The sequence below is a fragment of the Lissotriton vulgaris genome, chromosome 8 (assembly GCF_964263255.1).
Source record: "Lissotriton vulgaris chromosome 8, aLisVul1.2, whole genome shotgun sequence".
Taxonomy (NCBI): Eukaryota; Metazoa; Chordata; class Amphibia; order Caudata; family Salamandridae; genus Lissotriton; species Lissotriton vulgaris.
In genome coordinates, this window is record NC_141696.1 from 1,152,600,102 (window position 1) to 1,152,621,892 (window position 21,791).

Sequence of the window (21,791 nt, forward strand, 5' to 3'; positions counted from 1 at the left end):
ACCAGAGTGATTAACTTATAAGCCTGAATTTGGGATAAAGATAATGAGGTAAGTGAATCTACACATAGTTGTATCAATGGTAAGTTAGACCTATTTTATCATAAGTGGTGTCTAACTGTTGATAGTACTGGGTAAGTGCCTGGATAATCTAATTTTGGAAGACAACTTACATTTATTGGCAGTTCTATCTAAAACTTCTATGATAAGTTGGAGAGGGCGAGGTTTTGGAAACTTAGCATGGCTAGTGCAGAGCTGATCTCATCACTCAGCTTGAGTGTATGTAAATTTGATGATAGGGACTATGAAGTAATACTTTCTAATTGGATTTCAGTCATTTGAGGCCGTAAGGTGTAGAGCGTGGGCCGTGTTTGGTGACAAGTGAGTCTTGGGTCTGAAGTAATCTGATGTTTCTCTTCTTGGCCTAGCTTAGCAATATGCAATTGTACTCCTTCTTCCTGGTGGGATTTCTGTGGCCAAGAGGCACACTGAATAGTATGCCATCAAACCACAGATTTTAAGCTCCCTCATACAATGGGACAGGAAGCAGAGCAAACGTTAGTTTCTATGAACTCACAAATGGTCTTTTCCTTGCAGGCAACATAGAAAGGATCGTTTAATAATGCATGATGAAATATTTAGGAGGAGCAAGGGATTTGGAACTCTGAAATGCGTATGTGCAATGAGAGGGGAGTACAGTACAAAACTGGGATTCTAGTAATGAACCTCAGACGTCCCTACAAGTTCGCTATTCACTAAAAAGTAATCTATCTTGGAATAGTGGGGTGTACTGAGAAAAGAAGGTGTAAGATCTAGCAGCAGCATATCCACATATCTAGCAGGCTAGAAGATCCAACCTCTCTCTCTCAGGTAAAGATGCCCTGATAGACTATTCATGAGGTCTGACAATACTTCTTAGTAGTCCTATCTCAGGGAAAGGTACGCAGCTAGATAAAGGGACCTTTTAATTCGGTGAGTCTGCAAAGAAGAAACAAGTGTATGTCTGTTTATTCAGATTTGACTAGTAAATGGGTCATAAGTGGACAAGCAGAGAGGCATAACACTACCCAAATACTGACAGGATTCTCTTAATGCGACAGAACACTGTGCTGCGGACCAATGATGAGAATGGAGACTACCTTAAGAGGGGATGTCTGAGTGGGTACACAGAAGCCCCAAAGTCTGAAAACATTTATACTCTGCCTACAAGATGTTTGTTTCTTGCAGCTAGGCACTGTTTGGCTTAAGGTGCAGAACCTCAGGCTTTATTTAAACTCATTTGGGAAGCTCATTAAGGACTTGTATGTTGAAGGTAATTATGTTATCTCCCTAGTCAGGTAGATTAGTAAAGAAATGGGAGGATGTTCAGGTGAGTTTCCTTAAGATGAATGGGGTATTGTACAAGCAAATTAAGGGAAGTTTCCTTAAAGCACAATGTATACTCATCTAGATTCTAGACTAGATTTGGGTTGCTGTTCCTTTTCTGTTCCCCCTCCAACCCCCTCCCTCTGGCTAGTAGCCTAGCCTATTCTCCTGGTTCCCTCCTAGACCCATTCCTTCCTACTGTCCATCATTTTTACCCTCCACTCTCTAGCTCTGTTTTATCCCTCCTAGCCCCCTCCCTGCCTACTCTGCCAATGATTAAGACCTTCACTGCGCTCTGGATTTATCAATATACATCCTGACAATATGGTTGAGGCCCAGGAGCGGCTCATCTGCCTATTTGAGCCAAAATCATTCTGGTTTAAACCATCATTAGAAAAGATATTTCAAGCGGGTTGACGTGGCAGGTCTGTAGGAAACAAGCTATCAGCATTGTAAACGAAAATGTATAGCTTGAGATACATTGGTAAAGATCTAAAAAAAAAATGCCTTTCCAGTCAATTTTAGGAGAGGAGATGGTGACTAACATGGCTGGGATTAACAAAAAATAAAATTCCTCATATTAGCCTGTAGTGGTTTCCCAGGCTAGGTCAGGAAGTACAGCAATGAAAAATCCTTCCTTGTTTTGGAATCTGTCGTCCTTCCTTAGCGAGCGACAGAATCTTATCTTTGATACTGAAATCCTGGAACAAGGCAAAGATGGTGTATGCCCTAGCCCCGGGCCTGGGTGTGCCAGATGGCCATGAATGTGCTCCAGCTATAGAGAGGCTCACTTACTCCTTGGGTGGGTGGTCCTGGTCTAAGCTCAGGACATATTGATTAAAAAGAGCTGTAATCCACTTGAATTCATGTTTAGCTCTGTACGTACTGCCGCCTCTGAAATACTTAAAATACATACATTTGAGAAACTGTACCTATTTTCCAGGTCTTTGCATAGGATGTAAGGATTTTGATTTGATTCAGAATGCCAGCTTGGAGTCCTTTAAGTATACTTTCTAGGCGGGTTACTCTTCTTTCAGTCTCAGCACATACTACAATGAAGTTAGTCTCTCATCAAATTTATAGGTCTACATAGTTAGAGTGTCTACTTTGGGCACTTGTTTGACTTGAGTTCTTTTGACTGCCCTAACTTAGTTAAGGATTGTATTCTACATAGTCTTAGTTAAAATTGAGGCAGAGGATTGAGTACTTTGTTCTTCTCTGTCCTCGGTGTATGAAGACAGTAGAAACTGTGAAGATTTAAGAAAGAAGAAAGGAGTGTCAAGTGCAAGGGACCCATCGCCATCAGGTTAGTAACCAGATGGATCTAAGATGGATGAATCTAGTAGCTGAAACACACTGAGGCTAATCCTGGTTTACTGCCGAGAGAGCACCCTGTAGACCATATGTGGCATATTGTGTTTGAGAATCCATGTTGAGAATAAGAGCCTTTGACAAAATCACCAATGTTCTCGGAATATTCAAGACCTCTGTTCTGCATTCCTCTTGAGCTTGGGAGGAGCTGTGCATAAGTAAAGTAAAGACATAAGACGCAAGTGGCTTAGTATGTTCTCCATTCTATGGACAGTTAGTCATTGAGGTTAACAATAGAGTCTGTGTCAATGGTTTCAGATGCACCAAATAACCCCACTGCCGCTGCTTTTGTTCTAAGGGTATCAAGATGTAATGTAGTTCCTGCCTCAAACTAGGGAAAGCAGGTGAAGGGTCACAATCATGCATGTTTGCCAATAGATACAAATGTAACCACTAAAAGTGGCTTCATGGCAATGCCCTTAGTGAACTAGGAGGTCTTTGCAGTGGAGAGCAATGTATGAATACCTTTTATCAAGGCCAGATAATCAGGGAGTTGAGAAGGGGCCTCCTGTGGTTTCAAAGTGGCCAGAACTTGAGTCTGGGAGTTCTATCTATCCATTCCTCAATGCACAGATACGACAATATAGGTGTTCTTGACATTATTATTATTCTAGACCTTATATGTGATATCTGGCTCCTTGGGCCCCTAGTATTTTGGTGTGGGCTTTTTATGGAAAGTAATTTAGTCATGTGGTCTGCAGTCTCCGCTGAGATACCAACTGAAAAGTCTAGAGTGTCCTGTAGGGCTAAAGATGGAGTACCAGTGAGTGTTGCTTCTTTGCTCAGTATTTTACTAGACTGAGTAACGATCTCAAGTAAGGAGTGTAGAATCAGAGCTATCTTCCTGTGATAATGGTGGATTCCACGAGATGGGAATGCCCAACATTTCAAGAGAAGCAGGTTTGTTAGCAGCTAGGAACTCTATTATCTTGGAGTACTTCGTTTGTGGATACATTACTAGGAGGGTGGAGTATGAAGGGACCTTTCCAGATAAGTCTCCAGGCAGGATGCTGAAGTGGGTGTTATTCACATACTAGGTCATGGAGATACCCAGGTACTAACTGAATCATCCCATGTCATCCCCTTGTCTTGTCACTCCCATATTTTTGTGGACCGTATAGATTGCCATTCTAGGTACCTATAACTGAGATGTAGGGGAGTTGTGCCTAAGCTCCAACAAAGATTAGCTCATATCGTAAAGATATTACACCACACACTTTGGTGTAGGATTCCCCTACATCCCAGATTGGCAGTCTCAGGTGTCTTAAGCAGTCGATAGACATGTTAAGGCAGAGTGTGAATTAAATATCAATTTGATATTTATGAACACGTGTCTGGTTCTCACCAGTATCAGAAAAATTGGTTCTGCATCCACCCAAAAAGCTGCCTTGCACTAATTTGTTAAAACCTCATCTCCTACCTACTATGGCACACTGCCACACCAGCCTCCAGGTCTCTTCTCACACACTTACCAGATCTGGTCAGAGAAGCAGTATGGTGCAGAGAGTCCAGGAGTTTGGAACATGGGAGCACTTGAATGCAGGGCATGAGACACAAACTCACAGGTGTGAGGGTTGAGATGAGTAGTTGAAAGGGCGCATGTGGACTGCTTTGGTTAATCTTGTTCGTCCGTGTCAGGTAGGCCTGCACTCACCTACCTAAAGCTGAAATGGCTCAGACTCCTGGAATCCAGTAGCTGTGACTCTTGAAGCAGTCGTGTGGATGGTGAGATAGAGGGATGGAAAGGCCAGCTGGACTCCTACACATACTGTTGCGGAAATTCAAGCTTCTGGAGACGGAGCAACTAGGGCCTCATGAAAGCTCAAGCCCGGCCATGCTTGTCGTACTTGCTCTCGACTGACACATTGTTGAGGATCTCCAGCCCAATCCTGAATTTGACTTTACAGAATATTCCAAAGGAAGGTAGAGTTAAGGAGCAGAGCTTGGGACCATGCTAGAAAAAGGAAAACACACCTAACGATATGGAGCACCATACTACCTTATGGGCATCATAGATATGAGAGGTACCCAACCTTGGCATCCCATACTGTATGTACTCGCATCCACACGGGACATACTCAGATGGAGTGTGTGAGTCTGAATTTTACCTACTAAACTGATTTACCAGAGAACCAGTGTCCAATTTTATCAGTGAGGTCCAGGTTAAAAAGTCCTGCACCTCATTTCTAAAATCAACTTCCACCAACTATTAGTAGGGTACTAGTCTGGGAATGAAAACAGTAGTCGCCCACGCTAAGTTCAACTGTGAATCATAATAATAAAAAAAACTCCTAACAGTATCTAGCATTCTGTCAGCAGGCAACATACCATAATTGTGTTTAGCACTAGTCAAACTACTTGTTTCATGTGTCTCTCACATAGAAAACATTTCAGATTTCCAAGAATGGTAAAAACAAGGCGCAGGTTGTCACCTGAACACTGAGCAAAGAATGTTTGATGCTACAACTCACCTCAAAGATTTGGTAAGCGCTATGGCTTGCAAAATTAATAGCTCTTTCCTTTACAAATAAGAAAGGAGGACAGTTTAAAATAAACAATGCAAACAGAAACATTTCTCTAGGACTTTCCGGAGCATAGATAAGACTCCAATACAAGCTGCTTCTATGTTAAGGCACTGCATTTCAAAACAACATGTGCCCCTGGGGGCAATTTGCACCTATGAGGGAAGGTTCAGGCATGCTGTGCTATCTTTGGATACCTTTGGGGGCAAATGTTATTACTTCAGTCCTTAAACGTCCTGGCCCATAGGCAAATGAGCAAGAGAGAATACTGCAGTCCAACAGGCTGAAATGGATATATGCTTTCTAGTTTCTTATCAGCGGTGGTACAAGCGAGGCCTGTAGATCTGACTCTGTTGATATCGGTGTTTGAATCATAGCCCCCCCCCCCTAAAAAGGACAGGGATCATATTCTAGCATAAAGGAATAGCTTTCAGTACCATGGGATTGTTCCTTACAGTTTTCCTATAGGATTTAACATGGCCGTCTGGGCTCTGGTGGTCTGTTTCTGGAGATATAGACACCACTGTTTAGGGCACACAAATTACTATCCCAACTAGTCCATGTAATCAGGAAGCGGGATTACTAGTGACTGAACATAGGAAGGACCTAGTCCAAATAGTATCAAAGTTCAACAACGTTTATTTAAACAGCCATTGGCAATGCCAATAGTTCTGGCTTTAAAAGAAAGATGTATGGTAATGTGACACAATACAAGTAAATACTATAGGAATGGATATTTATTTGTGTGGAAGCAAATACATGTTGAATTATATTGGTGTAACTTAAAAAATCACGTGACAGTTGCACTGGCAAGCCAGACCTAGAAATCCATGTAGGCAATGATTGCCTTCCTCCCATCTGTGCTGCTGCTAGAGAAAACCTAAATAAACTATCTATGTATGCAGGACACTTTGATAGTATTTCAATGTCTTGTGTTTGCACATGAAGGTTCAAGATCAGGGGCTGGATAAATAAACAAACTGATCGCAGGTGTTTGGAGGGCTAACATCTTTTTGGGGAAGCACATAACTTCTGCCCAATCAAAACAAATGCTCCTGCCCCTCCACACGAGGGCGGAGCCAAAGCTCATCTGTGGTAAATATCACACAACTGTCTGGCGAAAGCTGCGCTGTCCACCCATCACAGCAGTGTAGAGGGCAAGCTCTCAACATGTGGGCGAAGCCAAAGTCCCTCTCTAGCATTGCACACATAATTGTTCGGTGACAGCTACGTTGTTAAGTCAAACCAAAAAAAGAGCAGTTTCAGCAAACAGAGGTACCCTTAGGACTTGGGGCCCACGATGGAAGCACCCATTTCACCAGTTCAAACTAAGGCTTAGAGTAATGGTCACCTGCAACTTAACAAAGCAAACCCTCCAGAACTATAGGGCCTACACAGAAGTTCAGATGGTTCAGGTATGACTGTAATTAACCTTAGTAAAGGAGGAAGACTGGTTGGAAACTGGAGTAACCAGGCTCCCATAATGTTAGGGATGGAATTGGTCAAGCTGGGTCTCGTAGATCTGGGATTCTCCCTCGAGATCCCAAACCCACTTGATAATTAGAGGTCCACTGGCAAGTTCTGACCAACTGATGTTTCAAGACATCAAGGCTCCTGAGGGCTTCACTTCACTGATATGACCTCCATGTTGGCTTACGTCTGCTGGGCCTCGCTCTTTTTCCTTCACATCAGGGTCCTGCTCCTCTCAATGCCAGGCAGTAAAGTCTTCTCTTCTTCACAAGGCCTGGAGTTGGGCCTAGTTGTTAGAAACCCACCACCACACCAAAATATATTTACTGGAAAACATACTGCTGTTTGGCTGCCACACAGCTTATCTTTGAATTCCATACTAGGAACAAGGAGATTAGCATTTACACCAAGGTGTGCTGGTAGTATGCCGGGGACAAATAAAGTTTAAACTACCTCTGAATTCATATATCACACTCAAGAGTATTTTTAAGGGTTTTCTACACAGCATTTTGCAGGGAATTTGGCATGGATCACATGGTATTCCAAGGAAAGCTTTGGGATATTGTAAGCTAAGCTTCTCTGCTGTTAAGTGACACCAACACCACAAATGAATCATGTCACACACACGAGTGAGCAGAAATGCATTGCAGGGTTGGAGGGCTTAACAAATTATAACAGTGAGGGAAAATAGACCTCCCTAAAAGAAGTACTAGTAAAAAGGCCTCTTCTCCTAAACCTAGAAATAAATAACCATCAAATATCATTGTCAAGATAGCCTGGGTTAGGGATTAGGGGTCAGTAGCCCTTCAACTATAAGTGGAAGCACTTTTTGGGTGCCCTTAAAGGCATGCAGAGGTAGGTGCTCTACTACTGAACATCAGAAAAATATGGAATACCTCCGGTGAACTTGTTCAGTCCTGGTCAAACAAATTTAGACTGTACAAATTCAGACAATGTGTTGCTTTTCAAACTACTTTCTTTAAGGCCCCTGCATAGCTACTCCTTGCTCAATTAAACTGACTTCTGGTTTAACAGTGTATTACAATTAAAGCACTTTGCTTTTGCGATAATACTCTGTACGACTCTGGACATCGTTACTTCAAATCTAAGCCTAAATGCTATGCTCCTGCATGCATTTTGCACTCATCTAATGAGAATTTCAACTAGGCCTGGGCATAGTTCTGAGTTTTGCTACACGGAACTCCGTGAAGTTACAAAACAAACTCTGCGAAGTTCGGTGAGTGGCAGAGTGCAGTGCGAACTGCAGTTTGTGCTAATATTCCTGCAGCTCAGGTAGAAATTCTACCCAAGCGGAATTTGGGGTGGAAATTAACAGTTCAGAGGGGGAAATGTTGATTAGTGACAGGGAGGCAGTTTCATCACAGGTCACTTGCCTCTACATCTACATCTACAGCACCTCTACATGCACGACATTACACTACATCATAGGATCACAAATTTACCATACAGCACCCTACGGAAACAAACATGCCACACTGCCAAACAATATAGGGATGATAACTCAACCTATATAGAGCTACCATACAGCACCCTACGGAAACAAACATGCCACACTGCCAAACAATATAGGGATGATAACTCAACCTATATAGATACAATGTGGTGAGCAAGCCCACCACATTGTATTACATCATTAATGGCACTAATGCATCAATCTACATCAACGAGACACTAATCCACTGTACTGGGACACTAGACCACAAAAGTTAATCAGAACCAGTGGACTTCAAGGTTTCACACTATAATAGACACTAGGGGCGCCCCTCTGACTACACTGTATTGCATCGTAACAACACTAAATCACTATACTAGATTCTCAAATCTGGTAGGGTCTAAGTCCTGAAACTGAAGGGAAAACTAACCCAGGAAACTTCACTTTATTGCAGGGATCCTAACCCACCACATTGCACTGAATCGCAGAGAACTCAGGAAGTATCAAAATGACAACCTGGTTTGATGCTGCCTGAATCAAGCCAACAAAAGAGTGCATGCACATGGTTACATCTGAACATCAAATGAAAGAGAGCTCTCTTCTGTAACCAGAGGAGTAACGAGCTATAAATGAGCTATTGTATGTGTTTAAATAAGTTAGGTCACAGAAACTGATATCAGCAACAAAAAAACTGAGCTGCACAGTCTCCAGCGTTCCTGCCTAACTCTGACCTCCTTGTCCTGTATTACCCAAGACCAATACTCTCTGCCAAGTACCAGCAGATGTGGAATGAAATCTAATTGGAAAGACTGCAATACATTTATTTATTTTATTTATTTATTTTGAAAGTTTTATATAGACCGAACAAGATCTTTGCAGATATCGGAGCGCTTTACAAAAACAGGGGTAAGAAAACAAGAGAGTGATTAACAGACTGATGAGCAAAGAATAGTTGTAGGTAATAAATGAGTAGCAAAATAGGGTAGGTACATGGGGGAGCATAGTCAATCAGCTAAACCAATAGTACAAATAGACAATCAGAAAAACTAATAATACAAATAGGTGCAGAGTCTCAAATAGTTCCAAAGTAAAAGATCAGGTGAATTTAGCCATGTGGATAGCTTTTACTTCTTTCTTTTAAAAAGTAGTGGAGGAGATAAGCCTGGTTTCTGGAGGGAGTGAATTCCAAATCCTGGGTGCCATTCCTGAAAAGGAGCGTTTATATGTTTTTTCCTTCCGGAATCTACGAGGTTTCAGAAGAAGATTATTTGTACTTCTAGTAGTTCTTGAGCCACCAGATATTGTCAGCTTCTGAGTGAGGGAGCCGGGTGAGTTGTGGTGTACAGCGTGTGTCATGCAGGCAATTTTCAGATGTATTCTGGCTTCAAAAGGTAGCCAGTTCAAGGATTTTAGGTCAGGGGAAATATGCAAGTGTTTTTTTGATCCAGTGATGAGTCTCGCTGCAGCGTTCAAAGAGGCTCTCAGGGGTGCAGTTGTAGATAGGGGGAGTCCGCAGAGGGCGACGCTACTGTAGTCTAAGCGAGGAATGACTAGGGCTTGTACTGCAGTTGAGAAGTCCTTGGCTGGGAGGAAGGGTTTAAGTTTCCTCAGGGTATTGTTTTGGAAATTAGCTCCCTTAGTTGCCTTGCTGATATGCTGCTGCATGTTGAGATTGGCGTCAAGTGTTATGCCTAAAGATTTCGCTGAGTCCACGATGGTAGGTTGGACATTGAGTGCAGTTCGGTGCTTAAGTCAAGTTTGAGTGGTGGAGATGTTCGCGGGAGGTGAGATCAGAAGGAAGTCAGTTTTCAGAGCATTAGTTTGAGGTGATTATCGGCAAGCCATGATTGGGTGTTTCTGAGCGTTGAGTTCAGAAGTTTGATGTCTTTGGGGGATTGTAATTTGAGATATAGTTGGGTGTCGTCGGCGTACATGTGAAAGTGTACATTAGATGTTTGTAACAAGGTGGTGAGAGGTTTCATGACCAGGTTGAACAATGTTGGGGATAGGGAAGATCCTTGTGGGACGCCTAATGTTACAGGCACTGGTGGGGACATCAGGTTGTTGCTCTTGAATTTCTGAGACCGGTTATGCAGAAAGGAGGTGAACCACTTGAGAACAGTCCCAGATAGACCCATTCTGGTGTTTAACAGCTCAAGTAAGTTCTCTTGTTTGACTGTGTCAAATGCTGAGGAGAGATCAAGAAGGATGAGGAGGCAGGTATCGTTTTGATCTAGGATTTGGAGTGCGCCATCAATTATGTGTGTCATAGCAGTTTCAGTACTGTGCCCTGCTCGGAAGCCTGATTGATGAGGGTTGAGGAGGTCAAACTGATCAATGTGTTTTGTCAATTGGAGTTGTACACATTTTTCCACAGTTTGGCAAGGGTGGGAACATTGGTAATAGGACGGTAATTGTTTAGGTCAGTAGGGTCAGCTGTTGTTTTCTTGAGTATAGGTGTGACTTGTCCAACTTTGAGGGAGTTGGGGATGAGTCCTTGTTGAAGTGAACTGTTAATAATTTTGGTCCAGAGTGGGAGGAGTAATGGGATGAAGTCCTTTACAGCGTTGGTAGTAAGGGGGTCTGTGAGGTGATTAGAAGGTTTCAATGTGCTGAGCAATTTGTCAATTGTTTCTTCTGAGTAGGTGTCAAAGGATGACCATGCAGCATTGTTTTTTGGTTCAGTGGGTGTTATGCTGTGTGGGTTGGAGTAAAGGCTTACGTCATTGAGGAGATCGTTCCTTATGTTATCAGTCTTTAGATTAAAGAAAGCAGAGAAGTCTTCACAGGATGGTACATCGCCTATTGTGCTATGTGGTTGTTGGGGTTGTTCCTTGGATTGTGTTTTGATTAGTTCAAACAGTTTTCTTGCCCGGTTTTTTGCTTGGTCGAGCTGGAAGCTGAAGAAATCTGATTTTGTGCGCTTGATTTTCCTGAAGTAGGCGGCTCTCTTTTTCTCCAGAGTTTTAAGGCGCAGTGCCGAAGGGGCTGATCTCCAGGTGCGCTCTGTCATTCGCATAGCCCATCTAACTTCGTTGAGTCTACCATCCTACCATGGGTTGGAGTTCTTAGTGGAGATTCTTTTCAGTTGCAAGGGGGCGGCTTCATGATTATTGAGGTCATAGAGTTGAGGTAGTGGTCGGTCAAAGATTGAACGTCAAAAGCGCCGGTAGGGGGAAGGAGGAGATTGCAGCTGTGGGAAGGTAAAGAGTTTGGGTTGAGTTTCTTCAGGTCCCTTTTCCAGATCTTGGATTTGGTGGATTGAACCGGGTTAAATTTAACTTTTTCATTTATGAAGAATGTGATAATGTGGTGGTCTGACCAGTCACAGGGTTGTATTGACCCAAGCTGGGTAGAGTTCTCCTTGGAGATGATAAGGTCGAGGATAGAGCCTTTATCGTGGGTCGGGCTGTTGCAGATTTGGGTGAGATCAAGAGCGTTGAGGTAGTTTTTGAGACCATTTACCACTGCGTCGTTGTGATCGTTCCAATGGAGATTGAAGTCACCAAGGAAAATTTGAGTGTTTTGCCGTCCGGAATTGGTTGAGATTGTGTCCATGAGTTGTTGGGTGAAGATGAGATTGTCCCCAGGTGGGTGGCAGATGACAAGTAGAGAGCATACAGGTTTGCTCTCGCTGATGACCGAGGCAGATGTATTCACAGGAGGTAAGTGGGGGGGAGGTGACTCTAGTAACTGAGAGGTTACTCCTATAAATACATGCTATTCCACCGCCTGTCTTGCTGGACCTGTCAAGTCTAATGATGTGGTAGTTGGGGGGGAACTAGAATATCCATGATAGGTGTAGAAGATTCAGTTAACCAGGTTTCCGTCAGAATGGTTAGATCAAGGTCCAGTGTTTTGATGAGATCAGCGATGTCGGAGGAGTGTCTAGGGGCCGACCTGCAGTTGAGAAGTATGCATTTGAGCCTGGGGGTGCAGAGGGTGGTAGAGGGGTCTAGAGTGAGGGGGACTTTTTTAAGGTTATTTGGGACAGAGCCTCTGTTGTTGTTTTGTGTGGGGTGCCTAAGGGGGTTAGAGTGAATCGTGGGGATGGAAAGGTGTGTGGTGGCTAAGTGGTTTTGGTGAACTGGGTCATATGAGCGGAGGAGGGTGCGTATGTCGTGGTCCGAAAGTGGAGTGGTGCGTCGGGAGCGGTTGGTGGGATTGTGAGCGGGGATTGAGGTCCAGTGTGGGGAGTTTTGTGTGAGAGGGTGAGTAGGATGGATGGGGGATTTGTTGAGGGGGGAAGTGGTGGTGGGTAGGGGGTGTCTGGGTTGTGTGAAGAGTAACTCTTTGAGGGTGTGGAGATCTTCTTTCAAAACAGATTCACTGACATTATCTTTTCTGATATACGTCTCCTTGTTGTGCGGAATTGTCCCCTAAGGCCACAAACTCCATTTAACTGTATGTAAATGATTTCTACAATAATGGTGATAGATTTGTGAAATTCGTTCAACAGCACTTGCCAACAAACTACATATTTGAGGAGATTCTTTTTAAATAACTAAAATAATTCACCTTCATTTGTCCCTTTATCAGAGCAGATGACAAAAACAGGAGCACAATGTGAGTACTTGAAGAAAAGATTTCCTAGCAACCAGCTTTGTTGAAATGCTGCTATTTATTTGATTAGAATATATTTTGCTTCGCTCCAAAGTAGGCGGCTCCTAAGTAGGACCGCTAGGTCATTCCTCTTGAAGCAACTAGACCTTCATAAAAATGAAGGTCATTTCTACTAAATATAAAACTCGGTGAGTCATACAAAACTGTAATTCTCAAGTTCAGATCTTGAGTTTACATGTATTCAGCCTTTAAAAAGCTGTGTGCATAGGCCTTGAAAAGGATGGAGAGGGGTCTCTAACTGATGCAGGTAGATGTGCCTGAGAGGCATGGAAACGAAGGTGCTAAAGAACTATTGGTTCCAAACCATGATGTTTCGAGATAAACTTCTTCACTGTTCTATTACTGAGTTCTGAAAAACAAAAGACCCACATACCAAACTAAACAAGCCGACTATTGGAAGCGGACCTACGGATCGCAAGCTACTTTGGGGAAGGGACAAGGAATGGTTGGTTAAGAAGCCCTGGTAGAAGCATCTCATAGAGACCGTGGGGAAAATGACTAACAAATCTTTTACCTAGATAGAACACTTTAGAACAGTAGCAACCACAAAGTCAAAGGGAATGTTGGTAGAGCATAGTAAAGTAAACTAAATTTCCACTGGGTAGCTAAATGACCAATACCATGTGAAGCATTTGAATTAAGGTCCAGCTTGTAAACTGCATTAATCTGCAATGAAGCCTTGGTGGGCTAACTCATACAAAAACTGGGTCTGACAATTACATTTTAAAGTTCAATAGAGTATAGAGGTTTCCAATACTCGTCCCATGGGCTAGACAAAGGGTTCCACAAGCGGCGGAGTGCGCTTGGTCATGCCGTTCGCGTTGATTTTCGGCATCGGGTGTTTATCCCTGCGCTGTAAAATCAGTGCAAACGGCACCATGCGCAGCCACCACAGAGATCTCTGCTTGTTTTCTTGCCGCTCAAGTAGATTTTGTAACAGAGTGGCAGCTTTCTCTACGTAAACAGAAGGTTTCTTAATGTAAGCGGTCACAACCATTCTCGACCGCCTGCATTGAGAAATCTGTCCGACAAAGTTGAGAAATCTGACCAACAATCTTGAAGGTGCATTTTCCTAGCTTGCACTCAACAACTTGATGTTGGTGAACGTGAGTGAGGAAAATACTCTGTTACGTGGAGCAGAGTTCACCATCCAGGCCGAACGGAGTGAATATCACTGACCAGGCCTAATAAAGGCTACGGCCAACTATCTGTGAGTAGAAGTGGAAGAAGATCACCAAATGGTGAAATCAATCAATGCACTGAAAACTATTGAGAACAATTGCGTAGACTTAAACGTCTACAGTGAACTGTTTTTGGTTGCGTGCATCCATCACAATTTGAGAGGCCATGATGTAACAAGAAAAACAGTGTCCAGTTAAATCCTGGATAGACAAAACAAACCATGAACAGGCGATCCTTGAACACAGCGTCATGCTAAGAGACAACTAATTGGAAAAGGCTCTTCTTTTGCATAGGAAAATTAAACGAGAACTGGCAAAGCCAACATGTCTGGCCTTTGCAAGTTGGTGCAAAGGTTAATTTTTCTTTGATTACAAGCAAATACCACAAAAACAAAAAAGGAGGGAAACATGCTGTCACCTAAATATGGTGGCCATATACCTGCAATCTTTTTTTTAAATTAAAATTAAATAAAGATTATAGGAAGGTGGATACCGGACTATGGTTACCCCAGATTTTGTGCCTAGTGTTTAGCTGGTTTTCGATTTAGTTGGCCTGGGATCCTGCTAATCAGGGCCCCAGGCTATCTGCTCTCTCTTTAAAATGGACTCCATGTACCCTAGGTACATTACCAATTGGATACTGGATAACCTTATGAGCCCCTGTACAGTGTACCATAGGTACCCCGGGCATAGTTGCATCCAAGGCCTACCAGGGGCTGAAGCATATATTTTGCCACCCCTGGCTGGCCATTCAAATTGACACAACTGGCTGATCACTCAGCTGGGGCAAGATGGTGTAATCACCCCTTGCTTAGATATAGTATACCTATATCTAACCTTATATCTGGACACATATACACCTATAAGTCACTCCTATGGCAGCCCTTAACAATTTTGGAGGCAGAGTGCTTGGTTTTATGTGAGATGGTGCTCTAGCATGAGCTGAGCCTGTCTGCAGCTTTCGGAACCATGTCCTTTAGCTGTTCTGGGATATTGGCATACCATATACTCTTAAGTGTATTATGTACCTCGCGGTTAAATGCAAACTATGGTTTGGCTTTATCAAAACATGTCGAGTAAGGTGTCATACGATTTGGAATACTACCCCCTCGCCAGTCCTGGCGACGGGGGTAGCATTCCACCCTTTTAGAGGGAGAAGACATGTTGTTCCTACTATTCCCGGTTAAAGTTAACCAGAGCCTCAGCATCACAAAATGGATGCTGCTGCCACAGACACAAGTCTGACCTCCTGCTGATGGGAGTCCTTCCAGCGAGGGAGGCTTGGACAATAGGTTTCCTGCCTTGGGAGGTGCTAGCACCACCCCAGACAGGACTTTGTGTATTGGGACAGGGAGGGCTGAAAGGATTGAGACACTGCCTGGGGCACACAAGGTGTCCCATGCATAGTCCAGTTCAAACCGGTGCTGGGGCTTCCCTGCCCCAGCTCTGGCGCGAAACTGGACAAAGGGAAAGGGGTGTAACCGCCCCCTTCCCTGGTCCCACCCATAGGAGGGACCTAGCAGGTAATCCTGCCCCTAAGATTCGTATATAGGTAGGAGCTGAATCACAGGACTTTAGATTATCCTGACTGAAACTTTGAAACGAAACTCTGGACCTTCTCCACTCTACTTTGGAAGAAGACGACTGAAGAATCTCCCCTGTGGTCAAGGAGTGACCACCCTGCACAAGCAGGCACCATCCAGCGATCGACGACTTGCTTTGTCGCCGCCTCCCGCCAGAGCCCGAGCCCAGAGCCTGACAAGAACCGGATTCCCAGACATCCAACAGCCCGATCCACAGTCCCTGCAAAGCTGAGACCCTTGGAGGCGACGAGAGATGTGGGACCAGCCATCTTGAAAAGTCTGCGACCTGCTAACTGTGCAGCCCCGAGGCCTCCTCGAAGCTGTGCATTGGGGATTGAGAAGCCCCAGCCCCGAGCAGCATCTGCACCGAAGATCAGCCCTGCACCCTCCACGAGTTCTGCGTGGGGCCCTTCTGCATTTTCCTGCTAGATGTGTCTGCCCGGTCACTTGCCCGTTGGCTAGTGGCCAACTTGGCGACGATCCTGTGAAACTACATCGCTGGTCTGGTTGCTCCAGACTGGCCCTTGCTTCCCTGAAAAAAAGCAGCACCTCAGACCTTGCTGGTCTGAGTAAGAAGCCTACATCGATTCCTGCGTGGGTTGCCTTTGCCAAGGCTTGTTGCCTCCAATCTTGAAGCGGACACCGCCGACAGCGAGAGCCTTAGTGGGATAGCTTGTGCCTCCATCCTGGTCGTCGTCGATGACTCCTGGTCCACGTGGCTGCAGAGACAAGCTTCCCATTAGCACCTGATCGCATCCAGACATCGCCTGGTTCAGTCCTGGTTCCATCCTGGTCACTGGCTAGTCACCCAGACTCTGTCCCCTCTGCTTTCAGGTCCTCTACATCTTCGATCCACCCTTGGATCCACCCGGACTCTTCTCTTCTGGCAGCCTGCAGCATCTTCACTCCAAGGCTCCATAGATCTCCACAACGAAACCCGACAGACTTTTGGACCTATGCACCCGCTTCCTGTGGGTTAGGTAACGCGAGTACTACGGTGCTCCTGTAGAGGTTTACATCCCTAGTGTCCTAGTTTCAAGTGGTTAAGTTCTATTCCAGTCGGAAGGCTCCTAAATCTTTAACTTTATAACTTTTACGCACCCATTGACTTCAATGTATACACTTGTGTGCTTTTAGACACTGCACACGCATCCCGTGGGCCTCCTGCTCCCTAACCATTGTCCAGTCCAGTGTAGCCCCAGCGATTCCCAAGGCCCTAGGCCTTACCATTGTTCGTGTCGAGTTACTTATACCACTTTTTTGATATATGGTTTGAAGGGCCACCTCGCCCTATCCATAACTGTGCAACATTTGTCTAGTCTATTAAGTTACTTGTTTTGCGCTTGTGCTTCTGTACTCAGAAAGAGTTCAGGGGTTTGTTTAGAAATAAATACAGATATATTTTCAATATATATCCTGTGTGGTGTCCTTTCATTTGGTATTAAAGGGATTTCATATGGTAAAACAGCTGACTTCACATGCCCTCTTGAGTTTAGCCTAAGTCTACTTTGTCCATGCTACCCCTTGGATAGCTGGTCTATAAGGTTGACTTTACAACCATAACCATAAGGGTTGTTTGGACTGGTGCAAGGTGCTCACTAGAATAGTGAGCATCATATACCAGGCCAACTTCTCACAAAGATTGCATACGACTGTATTAGAACAGTACAGGAGCTTCATAACAAACAGATGTTCTTGGCACAGGCAAAGAAAATCTTTGGCTACAGCGGGTACAATCTGCCGCGGCTAAACTGGTATTAGGCTGGTCAAGGCGGACTTCTGCCTCTGGAGCACTGACGCAGTTGCATTGGTTGCCCGTGACACAGAGTTAAATTTAAATCTCTGTTTCTAGTATTCAAAGCCTTGCATGGAAAAGGACCAACTTCTTTTCAGCAAATGTTTGAGTGGTACGTTCCGGGCAGAGAGCTCCGCTCTTCGAGAGGAATGTTAATTAAAGTACCACGCTTTAACAAAGTTAGAGCAGGGGGCAGAACATTTGGGGTGGCTGCAGCCAGGCTGTGGAACATTTTACCGCTTGAACTGCGGCAAAACAAGGATCTGCTCGTGTTCAGAAAGAACCTTAAAACCTGGCTATTCCCTAAGAACTAGGCCTGCGCATTGACCCCTTCTGTGTTGATATGGTCTCGGAGTTACTAGCACCAAGATGCCTGTTAGGTGGTAGTGTGCTTTAGAAATTGTATAAATAATTTTAGTTTTAATGCACATTACCCGAAAGTATCATTTTTGACTATGCAAAGAACAAGTAGCAATGGCTTTGAATTACCACAATCTGAAGACACAGTTGCACCCAAAGTGCAAAAGAGGCAACTATACATATGTGCAGTCACAGTCTCACTGAACCAAGTAACATATATAGATGAGGACGACCATAAACTGCAGGTATAGAAAAACTGAAACATACTGTAAAACCACAAAACGTCACTTTAAACATGAGAGAGTGACTAGGAGCAATTCATCAAGACACGTAAATACCAGCCGAAAACAAACAAACAGTCACTAAAGCCAACCAGTATGCTCAATACATCCTGGGACTAATGGCAATACATTTATCAGAGTAGACAAACAGGTTACGCTGACAAAAACAGGTCGAAGCTGTGTTCTGGCAAGGACAAAATCATCAGCCTTCCTCGAGAAGCATATATTATGTTTGAATGCATAACTTACATCAAACTGTTAATCATTTTCTCTGAGTGATGGATGAACTGGGTAAATACAATGCTCAAGTCGAATTAATATGTTTTTTTTATGTAATAGCGCTTCATCAACACACTCCGAGGTCAAATGAACCCACCAGATAATAACATCATTATGTCAAAGGAGAGGGAAGTAACCACAGTACCAGTCAACACAGTGAATAGGCAATTATCAAGCAAGCCTTCCTGATTGCATAATTATACAACACAATGCAAAGCATAACTGATTTTGTTCAGGCTATGCTTAATCCTGGAATAATGGATAGCAACCTTAATTCGTAGAGCCCACAATGCATACGTTGCTCACTTCAACACCTACAGAGAAGATCCTTCCCAAGCTACAGAGGAGATGGTGATTTAACAGCTGCTAATCCGTATTTCCCTTTAATACATGCCTAGACCATTGGGCGGTTACCATCATCGATATACGTGGAGGGCGATGTAAAGGAATCGATATGTTGGCCTAGAACCATAAATCGATCCCCAATATCTAGCACAAACGTGACTGGGAATGAAAGTTGCCTACCAGTTTGTAGCAAGAATGTCCAACACAGTACATAAAGCTATGCATGTTGGATTTTCTGGATCAGCAATCATTAGGTAAACTCTTTCTACTTAGATTTGTACATAAATGCATTTGTTGTATCTAATGCATTTTATGGCGGCATTCTAAGTGTCCTGAAAGCAACTTTGCAAAACGTAGCCCTGTTTATGATTCGACATTTTTGGAAGGGTAAATGTCCAACACAAACATACTAGGTTTAATTATAGCGGTGGTCAGAACTGGCGTTTCCCCAAATGAACATAACAGCAATTATCCTAATAATGCCAGAGCTTCCAAGTCTTATAAACAACAACAGGTAGAACTACAGAAACAACAGCACACATACACGTTTAGAACAAAAGCACAAACACTTTATAAAGCACAAAGTTTAAGTAGAAAAACATGCAACAATTGCATTTTGGTCGTTTTCAAATTCACACGGTTTGCTGGAAGCTGTCATAAAATCCCACTAGACAGACCTAAAAACTGAACGCGAGTTGCACCGTATGGAGCAGCTGCTGCACAATATCCTGTCCACACTGTGGAGCTTTGGGAATTACTATTCAGAAATCCCGGGATCCGTCAAACCTAGCGTCTAAAACTAATAAAAGCGAAGCATGAACAGGTACAGGCTTTGACCAGAATACAAATCAAATAGACTGCAAAGAACTGCCATTTCCAAGGCTCTGGAATGAGCCCCTGACTTCTCAGTACACAGCAGTAATCCCCCGAGCCTTCCCAAAAATCATTTTGCTCTTGACACGGATATGTGTGCACAAGAGTTAGTATGAAACAATATTGTATATTCCACTTTAATATAACACTAGGTTTGTCCATGATATCTAAGGTTGAATCAGAATTTTTTTGAGTGTTAAAAAAATGTATTATTAGGATCAATTCAATTCAAATTCTTTATTTCGGCTTAAATGCCATAAAAGAACAGTGCATACATTACATTGCAATTCTTTGGATAACAACATTTCACTGAATATAAAAACATTAATTAAAAGAATATAAAAACATTAATTAAAAGAATACAATTCATGTTGGAAGATAATTGGGGCGGAAACAATACATTCATAAATCACAGGATGGACCATCACATTGATTCCAAGCAAATCAGTTCAGTTACAATTGATGCCCCATTTTTTTCCTTTGATAGAAAATCGAAAGTAAAAATCTACTGACACTAAATGTTATCTGTTGCGATGAATTTGTAGTTAGGATTCTCAGAGCCTGTGAGCATGACCTCAGGCCTAGCAGTAGGCATATTGGTTTAATCCATCTCTTTCTGGCCTGAACATAAAAAGGGCAGAAAAAGAGGATGTGCTGCTCATTTTCAATCTGGTTATGTTCACACATAGGACAAATTTCGTCCATTACTGGGGACGATGAATCACGATTCCTAGCCCAACGAGCCAAGGTTGTTTTAATTAAAAGGTTTCCGTATCTGAATTTTAAAAATAAAGTTTTCGCAAGTGGGGGCTCTATTTCATCCATAAAGATCTCGTAAAGAGGTTCGTCCTTAAAGTTTAAGAACTTAGAGACTAGGGTCCCACTAGTTATATTGCTTACAGTCCTATTTATTATAAAGGACCAAAAAGCCCGTTTTAAGATTAATTTGGGGTTGACTGGTAGTTGCTCAGGGTTCTCCCAGAAGTGTTTCAATCCTATATTACTGAACCAAGCCTTAACGTGCCTCAGCCACGGGGTAGCAGTCTGGCTGTCAAGAGCCATGATTTCTTTTAGCCCATCTCTATAATCTTGGAGTTCAGGGACATGCCATAATCTAACCCACAGCATTAGAGGGCGAATCAGGACTTGGTGATCAGTTCTTTTAAAGTTTAGGTCGAGTTCCAAGGGTACTAGTGGGGTGCCTCTCGGGACTCTTACCAAACTTCGCATGAAGTTGTTGTCTAAGACACTGAAAGTCTCCTTGGACCCGGAACCCCATATTTCTGCACCATACAGGACTGATGATTGGACCTTGAATTTAAATAGTTCCATCACTGGGGACACTGCTTTACTGGTGCTCAGGCTTTGCTCCCTGAGAATTGGTTTAACATTCTGAGCAAAGATTAGTTTACTTTTTTCCATTTGGGCTTTCCAAGTAAAGTTTGAATCTAGTGTCACCCCTAAATATGAGAAATGGGGCACTGATTCCAACTTTACTCCTTTTAATATTAAGCAGCCCTTGTCCGGTTTGATCGGATTTAGGGCCATGCATTTGGTCTTCTTCCCATTAATCTCCAACCCCTTTTGACTACAATATTCGCTAAAGGTGTCCAATAATGTCTGTAAACCATTTTTTGTTTGGGAAATCGGAATGGTATCGTCAGCAAATAGTAGGGATGTTACCTTTTCGCTGTTCAGTTTAGGGGAGTCATTTTTGCATCCCTCTAAAAAAGAAGGGATATCATTTACAAAAAGCGAAAAGAGCGTAGGAGCCAGAACGCAGCCCTGACGGACTCCACGTTCGATGGGTATTTTTTGGGTTAATTCGCCGTTTGGGCCCCATCTAATTCTCGCAAAATTCCCTTCGTGTAACGCTTTGATCTGAACGACAAGGTTATTTGGCATACCTGCTGCACTCAAGGTTTTCCATAAAAGATTGCGAGGCACCAGATCAAATGCTGCCCTTAAATCAACAAAGGCAAAATATAAGTGGCACCTTTTAATCATTACATACTTCCAATAGAGGCAGCAGAATCTAAAGATCTGGTCTATTGTGCTGACTTTTGATTTGAATCCGGCTTGGGATTTGGTTAAAATTGTATTTTCATCCAGCCAATCACTCACACGTAGTAAAATGTGTCGTGAGTAGATTTTCTGTAGGATGTCCATTAGACTTATTGGCCGATAATTACAGGGGTCCATCCTATCTCCTTTTTTAAAAATTAAAACAATTTCCGCTCCCTTCCAACTACCAGGGAATTCTAAAGTGCGAGATAATGTATTGCACAAGTAA

The 21,791-nt window shown here is 43.2% G+C and overlaps 2 protein-coding genes across 2 annotated transcripts in view; both read right to left on the bottom strand.

Annotated features, from left to right (window-relative positions):
• GTF2F2 (general transcription factor IIF subunit 2) overlaps positions 1–21,791 on the bottom strand; it is a 933,714-nt gene that overhangs the window by 31,277 nt on the left and 880,646 nt on the right. The window lies entirely within an intron of this gene.
• LOC147698415 (uncharacterized) overlaps positions 1–21,791 on the bottom strand; it is a 40,384-nt gene that overhangs the window by 16,782 nt on the left and 1,811 nt on the right. The window contains exon 2 of the mRNA XM_086933593.1: positions 20,717–20,870. Coding sequence (XP_086789719.1) covers positions 20,717–20,870 — 154 coding nt within the window. The remainder of the gene's footprint in view (positions 1–20,716; positions 20,871–21,791) is intronic.